Source organism: Oncorhynchus kisutch, linkage group LG23 (genome assembly GCF_002021735.2).
Source record: "Oncorhynchus kisutch isolate 150728-3 linkage group LG23, Okis_V2, whole genome shotgun sequence".
NCBI lineage: Eukaryota > Metazoa > Chordata > Actinopteri > Salmoniformes > Salmonidae > Oncorhynchus > Oncorhynchus kisutch.
Window position 1 is genome coordinate 1,573,779 of NC_034196.2, and position 20,569 is coordinate 1,594,347.

General features: G+C 43.6%; 1 protein-coding gene across 1 annotated transcript in view; it reads left to right on the forward strand.

Moving 5' to 3' along the window:
- LOC109868709 (potassium/sodium hyperpolarization-activated cyclic nucleotide-gated channel 1-like) overlaps positions 1–20,569 on the forward strand; it is a 185,814-nt gene that overhangs the window by 93,222 nt on the left and 72,023 nt on the right. The window contains exon 4 of the mRNA XM_020458430.2: positions 5,430–5,648. Within this exon, the coding sequence (XP_020314019.2) occupies positions 5,430–5,648 (219 nt within the window). The remainder of the gene's footprint in view (positions 1–5,429; positions 5,649–20,569) is intronic.

Here is a 20,569-nt window from a genome sequence, read left to right on the forward strand (position 1 = left end):
GGTGAATGGTGGTCACACCAGGTACTGACTGGTTTTCTGATCTACGCCCCTACTTTTTTTAAGGTATCCGTGACCAATAGATGTAGATCTGTATTTCCAGTAATGTGAAATCCATAGATTACGGTCTAATTAATTTATGGGGGGGCAGGTAGCCTAGTGGTTAGAGCGTTGGACTAGCAATCGAAAGGTTGCAAGAACGGATCCCTGAGCTGAAAAGGTAAAAATCTGTCGTTCTGCTGCTGAACAAGACAGTTAACCCATTGTTCCTAGGCTGCCATTGAAAATAAGAATTTGTTCTTACCTGACTTGCCTAGTTAAATAAAGATAAAAAAAATCTAATTCAATTGACTGATTTCCTTACATGAACTCAGCAACATCTTTGAAATGGTTGCGTTTATATTTTTGTTCAGTATTGCTTAATTTTCACAAGAATATGGAATACTAGAGTAAGGATATACAGTGCATTCGGAAAGTATTCAGACCCCTTCCCTTTTTCCACACTTTGTTACGTTACTGCCTTTAAAAAATGAATCAATACCTCAATACACAATACCAATACCTCATAATGAACATATTTTTTTAAATGTTTATAAATGTTTGCAAATGTATAAAAAAATAAAACACAAATACCTAAATCACGTACAGTAAGTATTCAGACCCTTTCCTATGAGACTCGAAATTGAGCTCAGGTACATCCTGTTTCCATTGATCATCCTTGAGATGTTTCTACAACTTGTCCATCTGTGGTCAATTCTATTGATTAGACATGATTTGGAAAGGCATACCTGTCTATTTAAGGTCCGACTCTTGACAGTGCATGTCTGAGCAAAAACCAAGCCATGAGGTTGAAAGAATGGTCTGTAGAGCTCCAAGACAGGGTCGTGTCGAGGCACAGATCTGGGGAAGGGTAACAAAAAATGTCTGCAGCATTGAAGATCCCAAAGAACACAGTGGCCTTCATTCTTAAACGAAAGAAGTTTGGATCCACCAGACTCTTCCGAGAGCTGGCTGTCCGGCCATACTGAACAATCAAGGGAGAAGGGCCTTGGTCAGGGAGGTGCCCAAGAAGCCGATGCTCCCCATCCAACCTTCCAGAAAGACAACCATCTCTGCTGCAATCCACCAATCAGGCCTTTGTGGTAGAGTGGCCAGACGGAAGCCACTTCTCAGTAAAAAGGTACATGACATCCCGCTTGTTGATTGCAAAAAGGCACATAAAGGAATCTCAGACCATGAGAAAGAGGATTCTCTGGTTTGATGAAACCAAGATTGAACTCCTTGGCCTGAATGCCAAGCGTCACATCTGGAGGAAACCTGGCACCATCCCTAGGGTGAAGCAGCATCATGCATTGAGGATGTTTTTCAGCGACAGGGACTGGAAAACTAGTCAGGATCGAGGGAAAGATGAACTGCACAAAGTACAGCGAGATGCTTGATGAAAACTTGCTCCAGAGAGCTCAGGACCTGAGACTGGGGCGAAAGACAACGACCCTAAGAACATAGCCAAGACAACGCAGGGTTGGCTTTGGGACAAGTCTCTGAATGTCCTTGAGTGGCCCAGTCAGAACCCAGACTTGAACCTAATCGAACATCTCTGGAGAGACCTTAAAATAGCTGTGCAGCGACGCTCCCCATCCAAACTGACAGAGCTTGAGAGGATCTGCAGAGAAGAATGTTAGAAACTCCCCAAATACAGGTGTGCCAAGCTTGTAGCATCATACCCAAGAAGACGTGAGGCTGTAATCGCTGCCAAAGGTGCTTCAACAAAGTCCTGAGTAAAGGGTCTGAATAGTTATGTAAATATTAAAAAATATAGATAGATATTTTAATACATTTGCAAAAAATTCAAAAAAACGTTTTTTGCTTTCTCATTATGGAATATTGTGTGTATATTGATGAGGGGGGGAAACTATTTAATCCATTTTAGAATAAGGCTATAACGTAACAAAATGTTGAAAATGTCAAGGAGTCTGAACACTTTCCAAATGCACTGTATAAGAAAAGAAAATAAGCCTTCAAACTTTTTTCTTTCAAGGCAAGTCCATCTTATTCAAACTGTATGCCTTTTGACCCCTTCATTTTTTGGGCTGCAACCACACAACCAAACCCTGAACCCAATGAACTGTTTGTTACATTACTCATCTTAATAAATGTCACAAGCCTCCAGGTCAGGATATTCTGTACAACTCCTGAGCTGCTAACCCACTTCCTAGTGGCATAAATTCCATCCCCTTGCAAGCCACTAGTCTTGAAGACTTCAATGTTGATTTATTAAATAAATCAAACATAAAAAAGAGAGTAGAGTAATATGTAATATATAATATGGCTCTAGCAAGCCACCAAACAGGCCCCTACATCTGTGACTACATCCAACATGGCACCCTATTCACTATATAGTATATTTATTTTGACCAGAGCCCTTAAGGCCTCTATAGGCACTACAAAGTGAATATGGTGCCATCTGGGATGCACACTATGACTCCCGGCAAGGCACCTAAGGTCAATTTGGAAAGACGGCTGTGACAGCTCCCATATACAGTCTCTTGTAGTTGCTCTTCCTGGGTGACTGACTCCTCCAATTTTCTCACCTGTTCCTCTCTTTCTGTGAACTAAAAGTGCTGAAGAAGTACTCCAGCAGAACACTTCATAGAAAGAACTACTCATGCACCTCTAGAATCTTGTCACTCCCAACCCCCACTGTCTCAAACACTGTTGTACTAAATATAATATTTGTTCTATGTTCTGACTTTTATTGGTGTTTTCTAGAATGCTTCCTCCTGTGCTCTGTCTTTAACCGGTTTTGATGCATCACCTGTGTCACATTTTATGTTCTTTCTTTTCCTGCTGTGCCACCTCCAGTGTGTGCTAGGCTTCATCATACCGTGCTGTTGTACTTTATAACATCCATTTTATGTTCTTTCTTTTCCTGCTGTGCCACCTCCAGTGTGTGCTAGGCTTCATCATACCGTGCTGTTGTACTTTATAACATCCATTTTATGTTCTTTCTTTTCCTGCTGTGCCACCTCCAGTGTGTGCTAGGCTTCATCATACCGTGCTGTTGTACTTTATAACATCCATTTTATGTTCTTTCTTTTCCTGCTGTGCCACCTCCAGTGTGTGCTAGGCTTCATCATACCGTGCTGTTGTACTTTATAACATCCATTGTATGTTCTGTCTTTTACTGCTGTTTGTCTGCCACATGTATGCCAACTCCTTGTTCTCTTTTACTGCTGTTTGTCTGCCACATGTATGCCAACTCCTTGTTCTCTTTTACTGCTGTTTGTCTGCCACATGTCAACTCCTTGTTCTCTTTTACTGCTGTTTGTCTGCCACATGCCAACTCCTTGTTCTCTTTTACTGCTGTTTGTCTGCCACATGTCAACTCCTTGTTCTCTTTTACTGCTGTTTGTCTGCCACATGCCAACTCCTTGTTCTCTTTTACTGCTGTTTGTCTGCCACATGTCAACTCCTTGTTCTCTTTTACTGCTGTTTGTCTGCCACATGTCAACTCCTTGTTCTCTTTTACTGCTGTTTGTCTGCCACATGTCAACTCCTTGTTCTCTTTTACTGCTGTTTGTCTGCCACATGCCAACTCCTTGTTCTCTTTTACTGCTGTTTGTCTGCCACATGTCAACTCCTTGTTCTCTTTTACTGCTGTTTGTCTGCCACATGTCAACTCCTTGTTCTCTTTTACTGCTGTTTGTCTGCCACATGCCAACTCCTTGTTCTCTTTTACTGCTGTTTGTCTGCCACATGTCAACTCCTTGTTCTCTTTTACTGCTGTTTGTCTGCCACATGTCAACTCCTTGTTCTCTTTTACTGCTGTTTGTCTGCCACATGTCAACTCCTTGTTCTCTTTTACTGCTGTTTGTCTGCCACATGCCAACTCCTTGTTCTCTTTTACTGCTGTTTGTCTGCCACATGTCAACTCCTTGTTCTCTTTTACTGCTGTTTGTCTGCCACATGTCAACTCCTTGTTCTCTTTTACTGCTGTTTGTCTGCCACATGTCAACTCCTTGTTCTCTTTTACTGCTGTTTGTCTGCCACATGTCAACTCCTTGTTCTCTTTTACTGCTGTTTGTCTGCCACATGTATGCCAACTCCTTGTTCTCTTTTACTGTTGCTGTAGTGCCTGCCACCTCCAGTGTCCACCTCCAGTGTCCACCTCCAGTGTCCACCTCCAGTGTCCACCTCCAGTGTCCACCTCCAGTGTCACACACCATACTGTTATACAGTACTTTAGAACAAATTCCTACTAGGTTTTTTTGCTGCCGCTCTCTTGGAAGCCACCTCAAGTGTTCTGTCTTATACCGTTGCTTTAGTGCCTGCAACTATTGTACTTTACCCAGGTCTTTCATTCTCTGCTGCTGTCTTGTATGCCACCTCCAGTCTGTCAATTTTCTCAGCTCCCTATGTGGAAGCCTTTGAAACCTGTATGCTAGAACTGCAGGATCTGATTTCTCTTCAGGAATTTAGCAGGTTGGTTTATGCCCTGTCTTTCATCGGAGTTGTCTTTTCTTGTATGCCACACCTACCAGTGCTGTCGCTGCAGGCTCCCTATTGCTTTTCAAAATCAGAGCTTCAATTTCCACACTGTATAAGCACTTGCATTTAATATACAAGAACTTTGTGACAACTGCTGATGAAAAAACGCCATTATAAATACATTTGATTGATTGACATTTACAGCAACAGTAAGGATCATCAGGAGACTATGTTGAGAATCAATGCTGAAGAATGCGGTTGTATAAATACTGTATGCTATTGATTCAAACCAATGTACCAGATGCTTAGTCTAGGCCTTGCTCCAGCAGGGTGTATAGTGTCTGGGCTGAATCATAGTGCCTTGGTCCTGACAGGACTGTATTTCTGCCTCTCTGCACTGAATCCCATTAAAGCACTTGTGGTAATCAGCCATAAGAAGGGTTATGTCCCAAATGGCACCATATTTCCTATATAGTAGACTATAAAAGCAGTGCACTATGCAGGGAATAGTGCCATTTGGGACGCAGTAGAGAAAAGGCAGAAGCCAGGCAGAACCCTCGCCTCTCTGCTTCCTCCGTCCAGCTCAGTGAAGTGAAGGATCCCTATTTCAAAGACAAACTATACATCAGCTCTTACACAGCTAATGGAAGTAATCAATGTTGATTAGCACCGCTTCCAGCCAACAAATTGTTTTACACGCATTGGCCGAGGAGGAATGAGGGAGCAAGGGAGGAGAGGGAGTGGTGGTTTAGTCACTCTGTGAGCGTAATGTGCCCAAGCATGAAGGTATGTTGGCAGGATGTTCTGTGGAGGTTCAGTGATCCATCAAAGAGAAAGATCCTCCTCTCTCTGTGCCGTAAATCTTCTACAAGCCCGCGATAACTCCCCCCTTTCCCCTTCTCTCTCCCTCTTTCTCCCCCATCCTCCCCCTGTCTCCCCTACAGAATGACTCGTGGGGTAAGCAGTACTCGTACGCTCTCTTTAAGGCCATGAGCCACATGCTGTGTATCGGGTACGGCGCCCGGGCGCCCGTCAGCATGTCCGACCTGTGGATCACCATGCTCAGTATGATTGTGGGTGCCACCTGCTACGCCATGTTCGTCGGCCACGCCACCGCTCTCATCCAATCACTGGACTCGTCCCGCAGGCAGTACCAAGAGAAGGTAATTAATTAATATAAAATCATATGTTTTTATTATGCTTTTGTTTTTATTATCATTATTTATCAACTCAATGGTTTCCTGCACCTGGTGTTCCATGTTGTTCATTTCCATCATGAGGTAAGTGATTTAATATTTTCAAAACTTTTATATATTTTTACAATACATAATGCTTATTTCTCTCAGCTGGATTATGCCTACACTGGGCCTGTATTTTAAGGGTGCTGCACTGCACTCACAGAGTGTCAGATCATAATATCGCCGTTCTGCTCGGTGGCTCTGAAAGAGGATTTGGAAAAGCCCTCACAGATACCAAAAACCCTTGTCCCTGTTGTGAGGAGGTTCCCAGACAGAATTACAGTAGCACCATGTCTGCATCCCAAGTGCTCTGGTCGAAGGTAGTGCACTTTGGAGGGAATAGGGTGCCATTTGGGATGCTACCCATCTCTGTTTGGGTGCTTTTAGGGAACACTGTTAGGGGAGGTTCTGCAATCTAGATCCCCTATTACATCATTTCTGCATGAAATTATTCCTCATGGACCACCAAACATCTGGAGTCATGCTAATGAGTTTTGAGTTCTTAGTATAAGCTCTTAGAATCTAAATGATTGGGCTTTTGCAGTAAAGAGCAGAGTACAATTCCCATATCCGTTAGACTAGTGTTATGGCTAGGGCTTGCTTCTGAAGCTGTGGACTTATAAACACTTATGATGCAATCTAGTCTCACTGTACCTATACAAATCTGTCAGTTTGACCCTTGCAAAGATTGGTCAGGATTAGGGTGAGATCATTACTACCCACTGTTTTGAGTCTGACCCTCAGATAGATTTAGTTAGCACCAGTGCGATCTATGACTTTAGCCATAATAATCTGTGCTGACCGTTGGATAGGTTTCTTAGTAGGCTCACCTGTGAGTGATCTGATTAGCCATAATAATCTAATCTAGTGCTAACCTTTGGGGAGATGGGTAACTGTAGCATACAGTGGATCTCTCTATGACTGTAGTCTCACCTGTGATCTGTGAATAGATTCGATTCCATCCATTTCCTCATCTTGGCTACTTTATTGTTTATCTGGTTTGTATTTATTGTCAGGAAGTTGTGAAAGCATCGATTTGATAAAAAATGTAAGGCCTAATAAGCTGTCACACACACAAACTGGATTGAACACAACACACATACACTCGGCAGTGGATGAATAACTTTCATTGTTTTTACTGCAATATATAGTGGGGCAAAAAAGTATTTAGTCAGCCACCAATTGTGCAAGTTCTCCCACTTAAAAATATGAGAGAGGCCTGTAATTTTCATCATAGGTACACTTCAACTATGACAGACAAAATGAGAAAAATATTTTGCAAATAAATTCATTAAAAATCCTACAATGTGATTTTCTGGATTTTTTTCTAATTTTGTCTGTTGAAGTAGTACATATGATGAAAATTACAGGCCTCTCTCATATTTTTAAGTGGGAGAACTTGCACAATTGGTGGCTGACTAAATACTTGTTTGCCCCACTGTATACTGCAATATTTCACTGTTACATAATTTGCCTAATTCATAGCTACATGTTTAATTTAAAATTGTGGAATGATATCATGAACATATCGAAACATTTAAAAACACTTCCATAGAACATAACAAATAGAACATTTTCGCACAGAACATAGAATGCATAGAACAGAGTAATCCCTTGCATTGTACATCTAACCAGGATGAAGATCACACGATGACGATCACTTTGTCATTTATCATCAGTTGAATCACCTAGCTAGATAATTGGTAAGATTTCATTGTTTGGCGCTCTGCAAACATTATTAATCATCTAGAATACCCTTGCTATTGTGTCTAAAGTATGTCTAAAGTGTTGTTATCTCACGCTATTCGGTCTCACAGTCACAGCTCAGATCAGAGATCCCACAGAGACAATGAACCCTCGACAGCAATACATGTGATCCACTGTCTCTGAGTTAAGCCATGCCAAACCAAGATGTAATGAGCTGGTCTACATATCCAACACATTTGCTGGAAAGGACAATGTCAAAATATCAGAGCCAGCACAGTTTGGTTTAGGTTGGGACTATAGTGTGAAAGGGTAACAATGCAGGGAGGCAGAGTGATGCATGGAACAGCTGATAGAATAGAATAGCCTAGCCCGGGACTTGGGCCAGTTTGAGCTGATGATGCAGAAGACAGCATGGCACTATGATAGCCATGTGTAGATTTGCTGCATCACCAACAGGAGAAACATCTAAGGAAGGTTTCACCCCCGGTTAAACCCTACACAGCTGATTCAAACGATCAAAGCTTGATTATTAGTTGAATCAGATATATAGTTCTATGGCAAAAACCAAAATGTTCACCCCTTGGGGTCCCAAGGACCGAGATTGGGAAACACTGGAGTAGAGTACATTTTTATGAGGATGATGCCTAAGGATGTGCTCTAAATGAATAGCAAACAAAGAATCAAATAGGACTTTAGAAATATAATTTACATTACAACCACTGGCCTTCAAACAATTTCCACAGCTTTATTTTGTGTTAAAATACTTCAGGGAACATTGGGTTTGCAAAAGCCATACAGTCTGAAATCATGGCTTCTATTGAAGTCAAAATCAACTAGCATTTTATCTGTCAAATATTTTGCAGATCTTATCGTGGGTATAGCGAAATGCAGATATTCCTAGCTCCAACAGTGCAGTAGTACCTAACAATACATGCAAATCCCCCCCCCCCCCAAAAAAAATAAAGAAATATCTAAATATTAAAACTAGCAGTATAAGAGTCCGGAATATATATCCAAAAGTTTGTGGACACCACTTCAAATTCGTAGATTCGGCTATTTCAGCCACACCCATTGCTGACAGGTGTATAAAATCGAGCACATTGCCATGCAATCTCTATAGACAGACATTGGCAGTAGAATGGCCTTATTGAAGAGCTCAATGACTTTCAATGTGGCACCTTCTTAAGATGCCACCTTTCCAACAAGTCATCTAATCAAATTTCTGCCCTGCTAGAGCTGCCACAGTCAACTGTAAGTGCTGTTATTGTGAAGTGGAAACATCTAGGAGCAACAACGGTTCAGCCGCGAAGTGGGAGGCCACACAAGCTGACAGAAGGGAAACACAGAGTGCTGATGCATGTAGCGCATAAAAATTGTCTGTCCTCGGTTGCAACACTCACTACAGAGTTCCAAACTACCTATGGAAGCAATGTCAGCACAATAACTGTTCATCTGTAGCTTCATGAAATGGGTTTCCATCGAAGAGCAGCCGCACACAAGCCTAAGATCCCCATGCTAGCTTCGGATGGAGTTGTGTACACCTCGTCGCCATTGGACTCTGGAGCAGTGGAAACGCGTTCTCTGGAGTGAAGAATTACGCTTCACTATCTGGCAGTCCGACGGATGAATCTGGGTTTGGCGGATACCAGGAGAATGCTACCTGAACGAATGCATAGTGTCAACTGTAAAGTATGGTGGATGAGAAAAAATGGTCTGGGGCTGTTTTTCATGCTTCAGGCTAGGCCCCTTATTTCCAGTGAAGTGGAAACTTAACAGCATGCAATGACATTGTAGATGATTCTGTGCTTGCAACTTTGTTGCAACAGTTTGGGGAAGGCCCTTTCCTGTTTCAGCATGACAAAGCCCATGTGCACAAAGTGAGGTCCATACAGAAATGGTTTGTCGAGATCATTGTGGAAGAACTTGACTGGCCTGCACAGAGCCCTGACCTAACGCCTGATTCCTGCCATAAACCCTGGACCATTGATCATCACAGCTAGCTAGCTGCCACTGAGTGACACAGACCTGAAGCTAGCCCTGAGCCAGGCGCATCTCCAGGCTAGCAAATGTAATTACCACAACTACAATACTAATTTCGACCATCTGACCCGGGCCCTTCGTCGACATGGTGCCCTGCCGTACCACCACGACTGTTCCGCAGACGTAATTCCATCAGCTGTGTCTTCAACCGGCCTTTCCCGGATGTTGGAGCAGACGCTTCTACTTACCCCGGACTTCTAACTTTAAATGCTGTGTCTCCCGCGTGCCAGCGTAGTAACGACTACCCCACGGCTTCCCTGTTCCATCTATTGCTGTACACTGGACCCTATGATCACTTGGCAACATAGCTGATGCCTGCTGGACTGTTCATTTATCACGGAACTCCACTTTCTTTATCTTTCTTTATCTGTCGGCCCTAGCCCAAAACTCAGGCCCTGTGTGTTGCTCACCGACCCTCTCTGCCTATTCATCGCCATTTTACTTGTTGTCTTAGCTGATTAGCTGTTGTTGTCTTAGCCATTGTTGTCTTAGCTAGCTCTCCCAATCAACACCTGTGATTGCTTTATGCCTCGCTTTATGTCTCTCTCAAATGTCAATATGCCTTGTATACTTGTATAATTATCATTGTTTTAGTTTACTGTGGAGCCACTAGTCCCACTGTACATGCCTTAGATACCTCCTTTGTCCCACCTCCCACACATGTGGTGACCTCACCCAGTATAACCAGCGTGTCCAGAGATGCAACCTTTCTTATCATCACTCAGTGCCTGGGCTTACCTCCACTGTACCCGCACCCCACCATACCCCTGTCTGCAAATTATGCCCTGAATCTATTCTACCATGCCCAGAAATCTTTTATTCTCTGTCCCCAATGCACTAGACGACCAGTTTTGCTAGCCTCATCCTACTCCTCTGTTCCTCGGGTGATGTGGAGGCACCAAAAATTCTGAGATTTCCATACCCAACTACAACATTTTCTATCAAGATAGAACTGCCAAAGGGGGAGGAGTTGCAATCTACTGCAGAGAGAGCTTGCAAAGTTCTGTCATACTTTCCAGGTCTATGCCCAAACAGTTTGAGCTTCTAATATTAAAAATGAATTTCTCCAGAAATAAGCCTCTCACTGTTGCCGCCTTATTATATACCCCCCTCAGCTCCCAGCTATGCCCTGGACACAATATGTGAATTGATTGCCCCATCTATCTTCAGAGTTCGTTCTGTTAGGTGACCGAAACTGGGATATGCTCAACACCCCAGAAGTCCTCTAAGATAGATGCCCTCAATCTCACACAAATTATCAAGGAAACCACCAGGTACAACCCAAAATCCAGAAACATGGGTACCCTTATAGATAGATCCTGACCAACTTGCCCTCCAGATACACCTCTGCTGTTTTCAATCAGGATCTCAGCGATCACTGCCTCATTGCCTGCATCTGCTATGGGATCCGCGGTCAAACGACCACCCCTCATCACTCAAACGCTCTCTATAACACTTCTGCGAGCAGGCCTTTCTAATCGACCTAGCCCGGGTATCCTGGAAGGATATTGACCTCATCCCATCAGTCGAGCATGCCTGGTCGTTCTTTAAAAGTAATTTCTGTACCATCTTAAATAAGCATGCCCCTTTCAAAAAATGTAGAACTAAGAACAGATATAGCCCTTGGTTTACTCCAGACCTGACTGCCCTTGACCAGCACAAAAACATATTGTGGCGGACTACAATAGCATCGAATAGTCCCAGTGATATGCAACTTTTCAGGGAAGTTCGGAACCAATACACGCAGTCAGTTAGGAAAGCAAAGGCTAGCTTTTTCAAACTTTGCATCCTGTAGCTCTAACTCCAAAAAGTTTTGGTACACTGTTAAGTCCATGGAGAATAAGAGCACCTCCTCCCAGCTGCCCCCTGCACTGAGGCACAGATAAATCCACGATTATCGAGAATTTCAATAAACATTTCTCTACGGCTGGCCATGCTTTCCTCCTGGCTGCCCCAACTTCAGCCAACAGCTCTGCACCCCAAGCTGCTACTTGCCATAGCCCCCCCCTTCTTCAAATTCCCAAACTTTTACAGACCTATATCCATCCTGCCCTGCCTTTCTAAAGTCTTCAAAAGCCAAGTTAACAAACAGATCACTGACCATTCCGAATCCCACCGTACCTTCTCTGCTGTGCAATCCGGTCTCCGAGCTGGTCACGGGTGCACCTCAACCACGCTCAAGGTTCTAAACAATATCATAACTGCCATCGATAAGAGACAGTACTGTGCAGCCGTCTTCATCGACCTGGCCAAGGCTTTCAACTCTGTCAATCACCGTATTCTTATCGGCAGACTCAACAGCCTTGTTTACTCAAATGACAAGAGCACCTCCTCCCAGCTGCCCACTGCACTGAGGCTAGGCAACACGGTCACCACCGATAAATCCATGATAAACAAACATTTCAATAAGCATTTCTCTACGGCTGGCCATGCTTTCCTTCTGGTGACCCCAACCCCGGCCAACAGCTCCGCACCCCCTGCAGCTACTTCAAATCAAATCAAATCAAATGTATTTATATAGCCCTTCGTACATCAGCTGATATCTCAAAGTGCTGTACAGAAAACCAGCCTAAAACCCCAAACAGCAAGCAATGCAGGTGTAGAAGCACGGTGGCTAGGAAAAACTCCCTAGAAAGGCCAATACCTAGGAAGAAACCTAGAGAGGAACCAGGCTATGTGGGGTGGCCAGTCCTCTTCTGGCTGTGCCGGGTGGAGATCATAACAGAACATGGCCAAGATGTTCAAATGTTCATAAATGACCAGCATGGTCGAATAATAATAAGGCAGAACAGTTGAAACTGGAGCAGCAGCACAGTCAGGTGGAAGTTGAAACTGGAGCAGCAGCATGGCCAGGTGGACTGGGGACAGCAAGGAGTCATCATGTCAGGTAGTCCTGGGGCATGGTCCTAGGGCTCAGGTCAGTTGAAACTGGAACAGCAGCATGGCCAGGTGGACTGGGGACAGCAAGGAGTCATCATGTCAGGTAGTCCTGGGGCATGGTCCTAGGGCTCAGGTCCTCCGAGAGAGAGAAAGAAAGAGAGAAGGAGAGAATTAGAGAACGCACACTTAGATTCACACAGGACACCGAATAGGACAGGAGAAGTACTCCAGATATAACAAACTGACCCAAACTGACCCCAGCCCCCCGACACATAAACTACTGCAGCATAAATACTGGAGGCTGAGACAGGAGGGGTCAGGAGACACTGTGGCCCCATCCGAGGACACCCCCGGACAGGGACAAGCTACTTGCTTGAGCCTCCCCAGCTTCTCCTTCACCCAAATCCAGATAGCAGATGTTCTGAAAGTGCTGCAAAACCTGGATCCGTACAAATGAGCTGGGCTAGACAATCTGGACCCTCTCTTTCTAAAATTATCCACCGCCATTTTTTGCAAACCCTATTACCAGTCTGTTCAATCTATCTTTCGTATCGCCTGAGATCCCTAAAGATTGGAAAGCTGCCGCGGTCATCCTCCTCTTCAAATGGGGTGACACTCTAGACCCAAACTGTTATAGACCCATTTACATTCTGCCCTGCCTTTCTAAAGTCTTTGAAAGAAAAGTTAATAAACAGATCACTGACCATTTTTAATCGCACCGTACCTTCTCCGCTGTGCAATCCGGTTTCCGAGCTGGTCATGGGTGCACCTCAGCCACGCTCAAGGTACTAAACAATATCATAACCGCCATCGATAAAAGATTGTACTGTGTAGCCGTCTTCATTGACCGGGCCAAGGCTTTCGACTCTGTCAATCACCGTATTCTTATCGGCAGACTCAATAGCCTTGGTTTCTCAAATGACTGCCTCGCCTGGTTCACCAACTACATCGCAGACAGAGTTCAGTGTGTGAAATCGGAGGGCCTGTTGTCCGGACCTCTGGCAGTCTCTATGGGGGTACCACAGGGTTCAATTCTCGGGCAGACTCTTTTCTCTGTATATATCAACGATGTCGCTCTTGCTGTGGTGATTCCCTGATCCACCTTTACGCAGACAACACCATTCTGTATACATCTGGCCCTTCTTTGGACACTGTGTTAACTTTTTCTGGCTGTAGTGGCAGTATTGAGTAGCTTGGATGAAAAGGTGCCCATTGTAAACGGCCAGCTCCTCAGTCTCAGTTGCTAATATATGCATATTATTATTAGTATTGGATAGAAAACACAAGTTTCCAAAACTGTCAAAATATTGTCTGTGAGTATAACAGAACTGATATTGCAGGCGAAACCCTGAGGAAAATCAAAACAGGAAGTGGCTTCTATTTTGAAAACTCCATATTCCATAGCCTCCCGTTGCTGGATTTAAAGGGATATGAACCAGATTCCTTTTCCTATCACTTCCTCAAGGTGTCAACAGTCTTCAGACATAGTTTCAGGCTTTTATTTTGAAAAATGAGCCAGAACGATAACATCACGTCAAGTGGTAACATGAGTTTTGCTCACCCAACAGAATTTGGACAGCCATTGTTTTCACCTCTCCTACTGTGAAAGACATTTGCGGTTGATGTATTATCGATTATATATTTTAAAAACAACCTGAGGATTGATTATAAAAACTATTTGGAATTTTCATCTGCGTTGTCATGACCGCTCTTTCCTGTGGATTTCTGAACATAACGCGACAAACAAACGGAGTTATTTTGATATAAAAATCATCTTTATGGAATAAACGGAACATTTGTTGTGTAACTGGGAGTCTCGTGAGTGAAAACATCCGAAGGTCATCAAAGGTAAACGATTAATTTGATTGCTTTTCTGATTTTCGTGACCAAGCTTCCTGATGCTAAGTGTACTTAATGTTTTAGTGCGATCGAAAAACTTACACAAACACTTGGATTGCTTTCGCTGAAAGCATAATTTCAAAATCTGACACGACAGGTGGATTAACAAAAGGCTAAGCTGTGTTTTCCTATATTGCACTTGTGATTTCATGAATATAAATATTTGTAGTAATATTTATTGAATGTAGCGCTATGCTATTCAGTGGTTGTTGATGACACTTAACCCGATGTTGGGATTGCAGCCAGCTTCAATGCCATGCAACACTCCTCCAACTGCTTTTAAATGCTAGCAAAATCAAATGCATGCTTTTCAACCGTTCGCTGCCCACACCCGCTCCCCCAACTAGCATCACTACTCTGGATGGTTCTGACCTAGAATACATGGACAACTACAAATACCTACAGTGGGGAGAACAAGTATTTGAAACACTGTCGATTTTGCAGGTTTTCCTACTTACAAAGCATGTAGAGGTCTGTCATTTTTATCATAGGTACCCTTCAACTGTGAGAGACGGAATCTAAAACAAAAATCCTGAAAATCACATTGTATGATTTTTAAGTAATTAATTTGCATTTTATTGCATGACATAATTATTTGATCACCTACCAACCAGTAAGAATTCTGGCTCTCACAGACCTGTTAGTTTTTCTTTAAGAAGCCCTCCTGTTCTCCACTCATTACCTGTATTAACTGCACCTGTTTGAACTCGTTACCTGTATAAAAGACACCTGTCCACACACTCAATCAAACAGACTCCAACCTCTCCACAATGGCCAAGACCAGAGAGCTGTGTAAGGACATCAGGGATAAATTGTCGACCTGCACAAGGCTGGGATGGGCTACAAGGACAATAGGCAAGCAGCTTGGTGCGAAGACAACAACTGTTGGCAAAATTATTAGAAAATGGAAGAAGTTCAAGATGACGGTCAATCACCCTCGGTCTGGGGCTCCATGCAAGTCCTCACCTCGTGGGGCATCAATGATCATGAGGAAGATGAGGGATCAGCCCAGAACTACATGGCAGGACCTGGTCAATGACCTGAAGAGAGCTGGGACCACAGTCCCAAAGAAAACCATTAGTAACACACTATGCCATCATGGATTAAAATCCTGCAACACACGCAAGGTCCCTCTGCTCAAGCCAGCGCATGTCCAGGCCTGTCTGAAGTTTGCCAAAGGAGGAATGGGAGAAGGTCATGTGGTCTGATGAGACAAAAATAGAGCTTTTTGGTCTAAACTCCACTCGCTGTGTTTGGAGGAAGAAGAAGGATGAGTACAACCCCAAGAACACCATCCCAACCGTGAAGCATGGAGGTGGAAACATCATTCTTTGGGGATGCTTTTCTGCAAAGGGGACAGGACGACTGCACCATATTGAGGGGAGGATGGATGTGGCCAAGTATCGCGAGATCTTAAGAGCATTGAAGATGGGTCATGGCTAAGTCTTCCAGCATGACCATGACCCGAAACACACAGCCAGGGCAACTAAGGAGTGGCTCCGTAAGAAGCATCTCAATGTCCTGGAGTGGCCTAGCCAGTCTCCAGACCTGAACCCAATAGAAAATCTTTGGAGGGAGGTGAAAGTCCGTATTGCCCAGCGCCAGCCCCGAAACCTGAAGGATCTGGAGAAGGTCTGTATGGAGGAGTGGGCCAAAATCCCTGCTGCAGTGTGTGCAAACCTGGTCAAGAACTACAGGAAACGTATGATCTCTGTAATTGCAAACAAAGGTTTCTGTACCAAATATTAAGTTCTGCTTTTCTGATGTATCAAATACTTATGTCATGCAATTAAAATGCTAATTAATTACTTAAAAATCATACAATGTGATTTTCTGGATTTTTGCTTTAGATTCCGTTTCTCACAGTTGAAGTGTACCTATGATAAAAAATGACAGACCTCTCCATGCTTTATAAGTAGGAAAACCTGCAAAATCAGCAGTGTGTCAAATACTTGTTCTCCCCACTGTAGGTGTCTGGCTAAACTGTAAACTCTTCTTCCAGACTCATATCAAACATTTCCAGTCCAAAATAAAATCTAGAGTCGGCTTTCTGTTTCGCAACAAAGCCTCCTTCACTCACGCCGCCAAACTTACCCAAGTAAAACTGACTGTCCTTCCAATCCTCGACTTCGGCGATGTCATTTGCAAAATAGCTTCCAATACTCTACTCAGCAAATTGGATGTAGTCTATCACAGTGCCATCCGTTTTGTTACCAAAGTGCCTTATACCACCCACCACTGCGACCTGTATGCTCTAGTCGGCTGGCCCTCACAATATATTCGTCGCCAGACCCATTGGCTCCAGGTCATCTATAAGTTAATGGTAGGTAAAGCTCCGCCTTATCTCAGCTCACCCGTCACGATAACAACACCCACCCGCTATCTGAGCAGCTAACCGATCGCTGCATCTGTACATAGTCCATCTGTAAATAGCCCACCCAATCTACCTACCTCATCCCCATATTGTTTTTATTTACTTTGCTGCTCTTTTGCACACCAGTATCACTACTTACACACCATCATCTGCTCATCATCATTTGCTCATCGATCACTCCAGTGCTAATCTGCTAAATTGTAATTACTTGGCTACTATGGCAAATGTATTGCCTTACCTCCTCATGCCATTTGCACACACTATATATAGACTTTTTTTATTGTGTTATCGACTGTACGCTTGTTTATTCCATGTGTAACTCTGTGTTATTGTTTCTATCGCAATGCTTTGCTTTATCTTGGCCAGGTCGCAGTTGTGAATGAGAACTTGTTCTCAACTAGCTTACCTGGTTAAATAAAGGTGAAATAAAAAATAAAAATGAAAAACCCATCAAACACCTTTGGGATGAATTGGAACGCTGACTGCGAGCCAGGCCTAATTGCCCAACATCAGTGCCCGACCTCACTAATGCTCTTGTGGCTGAATGGAAGCATGTCCCCGCAGCAATCATCCAACATCTAGTGGAAGCCTTCCCAGAAGAGTGAAGACTGTTGTCGCAGCAAAGGGGGGACCAACTCTATATTAATGCCCATGATTTTGGAATGAGCTGTTTGTCAAGCAGGTCTCCACATACAGTGCATTCGGAAGTATTCAGATCCCTTTATTTTTTTCACATTTTGTTAGGTCACAGCCTTTTTCTCAAATTTATTCAAATGTTTTTCAATCTACAAATGTTTTTCAATCAATTTGTTTGGACGCTTAAGTGGCCCGAGCATAAATCCTCGTTTTTGCTTACATTAGCGCACATGCCAAGGGAAAGAACCAAGTCTCCTGGTAGGTTGCAACCTGTTCTGAATGAGTCTGACGTCAGATAATTTCCAGGTCGATACCTGGAGATCAGTAAGAAATTAATATGTTAAGGGAACCTGTATTAGTTTTACCTAACATCAATATGTCTTACACCATTGTAGGTATGAAGGAGTCTGTTTCATAGCTATGTTTCATAGCTATGTTACCCACGGAGGACGTAACCTCACGACAGAAGTACTCTCTAAGCACTGAACCAGTTGTATGCGGTGTGATCATGGTTCATGACTTCTAATAACTATCCTCCTGAATGGAGGGTTCTATTTATTAGTGGCATGTGTGTTGACCATCAGAAGAGTGTTCTGGAGATTCCCTTACACGGGTTGCAATCTGAGTGACTACTAACTCCTCTGTCGCGGTGATCAATAGCAATTTGACTTGTGAGGTCTAACCTTCTTACTGATTTTTGTTGGACTGACTGTGGTAGCATTGCTCAAGGGGACCAGTTGTCCTACCGATTTATTCTGAAATATGGTCATACCGGAACAAATGATTAGAGCACTTTACTAGACGTATTGTAGTTGAAACTACACATGGCAAGATGCCTATTTTTGCCATTGGTTTTGGAGGTAGAAGTTCACTGGAATATCTTAGATGTCTAGGGGCCTGTCTGCTCCTCACTGTTCTCATAGGGGAGTTTACAACTAGATTTGTTTTCTGCTCTGGTGGCCTCGTACGATGTTGCACGTGGTCTCAAACCCCCTATTGGCCTCGTTGAGGCTCATCATGGGTCTGGGCTACTATTCCCCCCTTTGTGTCCCCCCCCCCCACCAGTGGTTGGTGTTGGTATCCGAGGTACAAACAAAAAGATTGGACCCTATGTATGAGTCATAACAACGAGTGGCCGTGTTGTTATGAGAATGGCTGTAACCTTTCAACCAAATCTCCTGGTATTTGTGCTTCTAAACTCTCAGTGGCTGTCGAGGCTTGTCAGTCACCACAGTGTCCGCGTATGGCAACCTCTTTCAACAGTGGGAGTCATCGGGTCAGTTGCGGTACTGACACCATTAGTGTCATTGTAAAGGGTAACAGTCCCCCACAAAGTGGAAGATGTATCATCGGAAGCATCAATGTTTTTCTTGCTGTGGCGGACGCAGTGCTTGCGGAAATGTTCGAAGAGCAAGAGAAGTTCATCTCAACTACGGTATTGCACGACCTCAAAGAGGGAAGTTGCTCATTCACAGAGACTGCTGGATCGTAACCATGAAATAATGGTCAATCAGGTTTGCTGATGGAATGTGTCGAGCTATCATAATATCTCCTTGGATCGGATTCTGTACCAAGAGGTTCCTAAACATCTTTTTCCCAAGGGGTGCTAGCATCAGGGGAAGACAGTGTGGTCAGTGGATAAGCACTGTGACCATACGTGGTTGGTTTTCCAATCCATCAGTAGGAAGTGGGAGTAACTGATCCATCAAGTCTGCTCCGAGTAGCAGGGGTTCAAGGCTGTTAACATACACAGGGTGAACAAGCGATACGTCCTGGAAGTGTAGTTTCAGCATGACTCTCAATGTGAGAGGTGAGGTAGTCTGAGTGACCCCTCGAAGTGTAGTGTCTCATCGTTCCACTTCTAATGAACGTTTAGTTGGCTTCAAAACCCTTTTGAGATCATCAAATAATGTTTGACAGAGGAGCAACATTGTCGTGGCCGAATCAATTAGCGCATAACAAGTTAAGCAGTCCTCTAGGACTGTTTCCAGGTATGGCCGTGTAGAGTTGCATTTAATGGACATATTCCCCACAAAGTGGCGTTGTCATTTGCAATGACGTGATGTGCCATTTCTGTACAAGGTGAAGGCATATCGACATTTCGGACTTTGAGTGGGCTTGGCTTTATCTAAACTTTTTTACTTTTAGCAGTTGATTGGTTGTGGTCAGTAGCTGTATGGTTGCAGTCAGTAGTTGTGTGGTTCTTGTCAGTAATTGTGATCAGTAATTATGGTCAGTAGTTGTGTGTTTGTGGTCAGTAGTTGTTTGGTTTTGGTCATTCATTTTGTGGTTGTGGTCAGTAGTTGTGGCCATTAACTGTGTGGTCAGTAGTTGTGTGGTCAGAAGTTGTTAGGTTGCTGTCAATAATTGTGGTCAGTAGTTTTGGTTATTAGTTGTGTGGTTGTGGTCAGTACTTGTGTGGTTGTGGTCAGTAGTTGTGTGGTTGTGGTCAGTACTTGTGTGGTTGTGTTCACAATATGTGGTCAGCAGTTGTGTGGTTGTTGTCAGATGTGTTCAGTAGTTGTGTAGTCAGAATATGGGTGGTTGTGGTCTATAGGTGTTTGGTTGTGGTCAGTAGTTGTGGTCAGTAATTGAGTGGTTGTGGTCAGTCATTGAGTGGTTGTCTCAGTAGTTGTGTTTAGTTGGTATAGTCAGTAATTGTGATGTTGTGGACAGTACTTGTGTGGTTATGGTCATTAGTTATTTGGTTGTGCTCAGAAGTTGTGGTCAGTAGTTGTGTGGTTCTGGTCAGTAGTTCTGGTCAGGAGTTATTTGGTTGTGGTCAGTAGTTGTGTGGTAAATATTAGTGTGGTTGTTGTCGGTAATTGTGTAGTTGAGGTCAGAAGTTGTGGTCAGTGATTGCTGTCATTGGTTGTGTGGTTGTGGTCAGTGGTTGTGTGTTCAATTGTTGTGTGGTCAGAAGTTTTGTGGTTAGTAGTTGTGTCGTCAGAATTTGTGTGGTTGTGGTCTATAGGTGTTTGGTTGTGGTCAGAAATTGTGGGGTTGTGTCAGTAGTTGTGTTGTCTGTTATTGTGTGGTTGTTGTGAATTGATGTGTTGTTGTGGTCAGTAGTATTGCTCAGTAGTTGTGATCAGTAATTGAGTGGTTATTTTCAGTTATTGTGTGGTTGTGTTCAGGAGTTGTGGTCAGTAGTTATGTGGCTGTGGTTAGGGATGTTTTACGTTTTACCACCACACCTGTGGTCATGAGTCATGAAGGCAGTCAAAATCCATGTGACTGCTTTAGTCACAGTAATTAGGCTTGTCAAAGCTCTGATGCTGCTGATGGTCATTAGTAGACTACCAAACTT